This window comes from Tupaia chinensis, unplaced genomic scaffold, assembly GCF_000334495.1.
Source record: "Tupaia chinensis unplaced genomic scaffold, TupChi_1.0 Scaffold000259_1, whole genome shotgun sequence".
Taxonomy (NCBI): domain Eukaryota; kingdom Metazoa; phylum Chordata; class Mammalia; order Scandentia; family Tupaiidae; genus Tupaia; species Tupaia belangeri.
The window spans coordinates 1330355-1336160 of NW_006159739.1; the positions used below are offsets into that span (position 1 = coordinate 1330355).

Sequence of the window (5806 nt, forward strand, 5' to 3'; positions counted from 1 at the left end):
GGGGTGGGGGCGTGGGGGGGGGCTGGGCAGCAGGTGGCTAGACTCCCACATGACTAATCACAATTCAGGTCCAGACCCAGTGCTTGAAACTCATGCCAGGCACGTGTGCATGAATGCCCAAAATCCAAGGAGGAGAACGGAGAAGGGATTGCAGTGTGGCCGTCCCCACCAGGGGTAAGTGATTTCTCATTTACCCTCTCAGTCTCTCTCTGTCTCTACAGCAAGCAGACACACCCTATGACAAAAATCTTAAAAAAAAAAATTAAGCTATCAGGCTATCTGATTGTATAGTGGTTAAGGTGGCTGGATCCTACATGGCTGACTTTATGTATGAAGTCTTGGACTCAGCAGCCTGGGAAACACACCAGATGCATGTACAAGTGTGTCCAAAAATCCTAAAAGGAAAGTGGAGGTAAGGGTTGCAGCATGGCCATCCTAGGGGATGACTTCTCACTTTTCCTCCCTCCCTCCCTTCCTCTCTCTCTGTAGTGAGCACATGTACCCTATAGCAAAACTAAAAAATAAGAAAAAAAAAAAAAAAGGCCTATCTAGGAATTTCTACTTACACAGGTTAACACACTTATTTTATTAAATTTTTAAAGAATTATTTATTTATTTAAATTTTTTTATTACTTTTTAATTTGACCAGATAGAGAGAGAAAGGGAAAGTGAGAAAGCAAGCCATCAGGTCTGAAATTCGAACTGTGGTTGGCCATGTGGGAATCACCACACCACCTGCCAACCCAACATACTTATTTTAAATTGAGGCTTATGTACCTACCATCAAGTAACCAAATATAGATAACAGAAAGTGGTTCTTTATGAAAGTAATCCAACTAGTAAGTAAAAAGAAATGACTAAAATGTCACCATATCCCCAATGAATTAACAAATCTAGGAACTAAACTCCAATAACTAAGATCACATCATAGAAAGAGAAACTAGCCAGAAATGTGAAATAAAAAAGATTATAAGAGAAAAAATATGTAATAATAGTGATTGCTCAGACTTCATTTACTCACACTTAATTGGTTCCAACAGCTTTATAAATCTTATATGAAATACAGCCTCAAGCTACATTTTTTTTGGAGAGGTTTTTGCTATAGGGTATGTGCACTTGCCAGAAAGACAGACAGAGAGAAAGAGAAAGACAGAAAGCAAGAAATCATCCCCCCAGGGGAAATGGCCACGCCACAATCCCTTCTCCACCATTCTCTTCTCGGGATCTTGGGCATGCACGCGCACGTGCCCAGTATGAGTTTAAGCCACCGGGTCCGGGACTCGAACTGTGGTTGGCTAAATGGGAGTCCAGCGACATAGCCATTACGCCAACTGCTGGTCCCCTCAAGCTACATTTTTTAAGAGCGATTTTTGTTATAGGGTGTATTTGCTCACCAGAGAGAGAAAGCGAGAAATCACCACCACCCCCCGGGGGTGGGGGAGCGGTGGCTATGCTGCAACTCCTTCTCCATTCTCATCTCAGGACTTTGGGCATGCATACACATGTGCCTTGTGTGAGTTTTAAACCACCAGGTCCAAGACTTTAACTGTGGTCTACTATGTGGGAGTTCAACAATGTAACCATTATGCCATCTGCTGGTTCCTTCAAGTTACCTTTGAATATTCAGTTAAGGAATTTTTTTACTAAAATGTTAAATATTCTAAACCAGTTACATTGCTTTTATGTTTTATGCAGTGATCAACACGTCTCTACAAGTGATAAAGTCTTGAATCAAGCAATCTGGCTCCTCGGTCTTCAATCTAATCAACATATTCAGTCTAATCGGTTTAAGAAGTGTCTGAATATACTAGTTTTTGTAAACAGTTTAAAATAGAGAAAGCAGCCAGCTCCTTGGCCTCATGGTTATGAGAGTTAGATACCACATGGCCAACTGCAGTTTGAATCCCAGACCTGGTGCACTGGAAAACATGCTGGGCATATTTGCATGTGTGCCCCAAATCCCGACAGGATGGAGAAATGGAGAAGTGACTGTGGCATGACCATGTCCTTTGGGAAGTGTTTTCTCTTTCTCTCTCTATCTCTGTTTCTTTCTCTCTCTCTGGCAAGTACATACACCCGCTGACAAAATAAAAAAATAAAATAAGAGGAACTGAGCCCAGTCATAGTGGTGCAGACCATAACACTGCCTCTGGGCAATCCTAGAAACCATGTGAGAAGGCTCCGTGCTCTTGTCCTAAGCCTACTTTTACCAGAGAAGCACAACAGTGGGTGTACCAATTGTCCTGGCTGGCTGGAAGGATAGGAGGAACATGACATGAGCACCTTGTTCAGGGCACTTGTCTCTCTTCCTTGCGCTCTTTTGCATAAAGGACATAAATAAAATGAAGATAAAAAAATTAAGTGAGTGGCCAGGAGGTGACATGGTAGTTAAGGTGCTGGACTCTCACATGGCCAACCATGAATCAAGTCCTGGACCTGGAGTTCACTTTCTTACCTTCTCTCTTTCTTTCTCTCTCTCCTCCTCAGTGAATTAAAGCATAACAATAATAAATGAAATTAAACAATTCTTTAAAAAAATTAAGTTAGGAGTCAGCAGGTGGTGTGATGGTTAAGGGTGCTGGATTCCCACATAGCTGACAAGGGCTAGAGTCCCGGACCTGGTGACTTTTCCCTGCCCCTCTCGCTCTGTCCCTCTCTGGTCAAATTAACAATAAATAGATAAATAAAATTAAATAAAATAATTCTTAAGAAAAATGAAGTGGGAACCAGCAGTTAGCGTAATGGCTATGTCGCTGAAAAAAATATATATATATATATACCATGCATGTGTGTCAGGATCCTAATTGGCTAGAGGCTTAGATGAAGGGAATTAAAGCATGACTAGACCCTTTTTGTAGGGGCATACCTCTCTTTTGTATGTGCATATGCATCAGCACACATGATCGTAAACTTAATAAATAAATGAAAGGAGCTTCTACTTTTGTACGTATTCAAATAATGGGCAAAGTTCCAATAAACTCTATTAAAATATTGTTTTCATTGCCAGAGGGCATATTTGCTCATGCGAGAAGGTTAGAAAACACCCTCCAATGGGGTATGGTCATACTCTAATCCCCTCTTCTCTATTTCTCTATCTTGTTAGGGTTTTCAATGTGCAAACACACACAGGCAGAATATTTCTCAAGCTGCCAGGGCCAGAATTTGAACTGCAGTCAGCAATGTGGGATCCAGCTCCTTTAACCACTAGACTATAGGGCCAGCCCTATAAAAAGTTTTTAAAATTTACACTTTGGGACCAGCAGTTAGCGTCATGGCTATGTCACTGGACTCCCACGTAGTCGACCGCGGTTTGAGTCCCGGACCTGGTGGCTTAAAACTCACGCCGGGTGCGTGTGCGTGTGTGCCCATGATCCCGAGAGGAGAATGGAGGAGAAGGCATTGCGGCGTGGCCATCCCCCCTGGGGGGTGATTTCTCACTTTCTGTCTCTCTGTCTCTCTCTGTCTGGTGAGCGCACGCACCCTATAGCAAAAACCTCTCCAAAAAAATAAAAAATAAAAAAATTTACACTTTCATGCCCATAATCCTGGCTGGCTAGAAAGGCTGGTGGGATGATCATGGTGTGAGACCCTGTTAAGAGTGCTTATCTCTGTTTTTCTCTCATAAAATAATTTTTTAACAAGAACAAGAAAATACAGGAGCTTGGGTCTCACCTCCCTTCTTATCGCACAGGCCTCTCTCTGCACATACGGTTATTATTCTTTCTGCCTAGAAAGCTCTCTACTAAACTACTTGCACTTAAGATCTTCATTCATTCATCAGTTCCTCAGAGAAGACTTAAAGTCAGGTCTCCCTGTTAAACACTCTCGTACATTGTATTGTGTATCTTTTAGATTCTTAAGAGTGTACAATTTAAAGTGTGTGCAAACACACACACACATTCATGCATATATATTTTTTCTTGATCATATCATTACTCCCATCAGACTAAGTTCCTTCGAGGCATATCTTACATCTTTTTCATTTCTGAATTCCCAAGCTAGGTACAAATAAAGTCTGTAAGACATGAGAAATCTTTTTTTTTTTTTTGCTACAGGGCGCGTGCGCTTGCCAGACAGACAGAGAGAAACAGAGATAGAAAGCGAGAAATCACCCCCCAGGGGGTATGGCCATGCCGCAATCCCTTCTCCTCCATTCTCCTCTCAGGATCTTGGGCACGCATGCACACGCGCCCGGCGTGAGTTTAAGCCACCAGGTCCGGGACTCAAACCATGGTCGACTACGTGGGAGTCCAGCGACAAAGCCATTACGCCAACTGCTGGTCCCAACATGAGAAATCTTTTTAAAAAGCAAGATTTTACTACTTGTAGAGGTGAGATCTCCTCAGAGAACTCTTATCTCCCATTAAGTATTCAATTCAACAAGGGCTATCTATAGTTTCTCTTAAGTAATTCATTGGAAATGGTATGTTTGGGGCCTGCCAGTGGCATGGTGGTTAAGTTAGGTGGATCACACATAGCCAACTGCAGTTTAAATCGCAGACCCAGTGGCTTGAAAAACATACCAGGTGTGTGCATGCACATGCCCAAAATCCTAAAAGGAGCGAAACTGAAGTGATTGTGGCACGACTATCTACCATAGGTAGTCCTTCTCGCTTTCCCTCATTCTCTGACCCTTTCTAGCAAACACACACACCTTCTGGCAATTTTTTTTTTTTTAATGGTAGGTTTAAATGGTTCAAAATATCTAAACATTATCATCAAAACAAGATCTACTGTCTACAAAGGGCTTACTACATGTTTATAATCCACATATATAACTATTAATCTTCAGAATAATTCTGCTAGGTGGGAATGATATCTATTTTACAAATTAGGAGATGTAAACTTTAAGTTACATTATAGCTTGCTCTGGGTCATGAAGCAAGTGGAGATTTTAATTAGAACTTTCTGACTCTAGAACGAGCCTTTACACTGTATGATGCCATTTTATGAGTATGTTCCATATACCATTAAGACATTCATCTTGAGTCTTAGGCACCTAAGACACTGGTCAGCCTGACAAAATAATATATATTTTTTTAAGTTTTGCTATAGGGTATGTGTACTTGCTAGAGAGAGACAAAGGGAGAGAGGGAAAGTGAGAAATCACCCCCTGGGTGATGGCTATACCAAAATCTCTTCTCCACTCTACTCTTGGAATTTTGGGCATGCACACACATGGATCTGGCATGTTTTTCAAGCCGCCAAGTCTGGAACTTGAACTGTGCAGTCAACCATGTGGGATCCAGCTGCATTAACCCCCATGCCACCTGCTGGCCCCCAAATAACACATTTTTAAAGTCTAACCTTCAAATGTCCTTCGCCTGTGAGGAATTCAGAGTAGCCAGCATCAGTGGCCAGCAAACCAACAAACTGCATGCTGGGTCGTTGTTGTATAAATGCTTCAACAGCTTTATCTGTCACATGCTTTCTCCCAGAAACATCCAGGGAGACAAGGTTAGGTAGAATGTCCTTTTGTTCTAGCAAGCGAAGAGCTATGTCTGATGTAAACTGTTTATCATCTGAAATATCAAGATGATTCAGATGTTTTAGTTCCCGAACAACATCCAGTATTTGGGTAGTTGTCATTTTTAAACATTTCAAGTGATGCATGGTTAGAGACTTCAGTCGATCTTTGCAGGCCAGCAGAGCAGTGATATCTGTGATGGAAGTGTTAGAAATATCCAAGCTCTCTAATCTTGGCAATGAGGCAACTTCAGCCAGATCTTCATTGTAAAAGAGAACATTGGTGATGCTTAAAGCTCGAAGGCCAGAAAGCCGGCTAAAACACCTCTCATAAGGATCC

The 5806-nt window shown here is 41.8% G+C and overlaps 1 protein-coding gene across 1 annotated transcript in view; it reads right to left on the reverse strand.

Annotated features, from left to right (window-relative positions):
- The window catches only part of ZYG11B (zyg-11 family member B, cell cycle regulator), an 87980-nt gene that overhangs the window by 42384 nt on the left and 39790 nt on the right, over positions 1 to 5806 (reverse strand). The window contains 1 exon segment of the mRNA XM_006149383.3: positions 5308 to 5806. This exon segment is cut by the window's right edge and continues 5 nt beyond it. Within this exon segment, the coding sequence (XP_006149445.1) occupies positions 5308 to 5806 (499 nt within the window).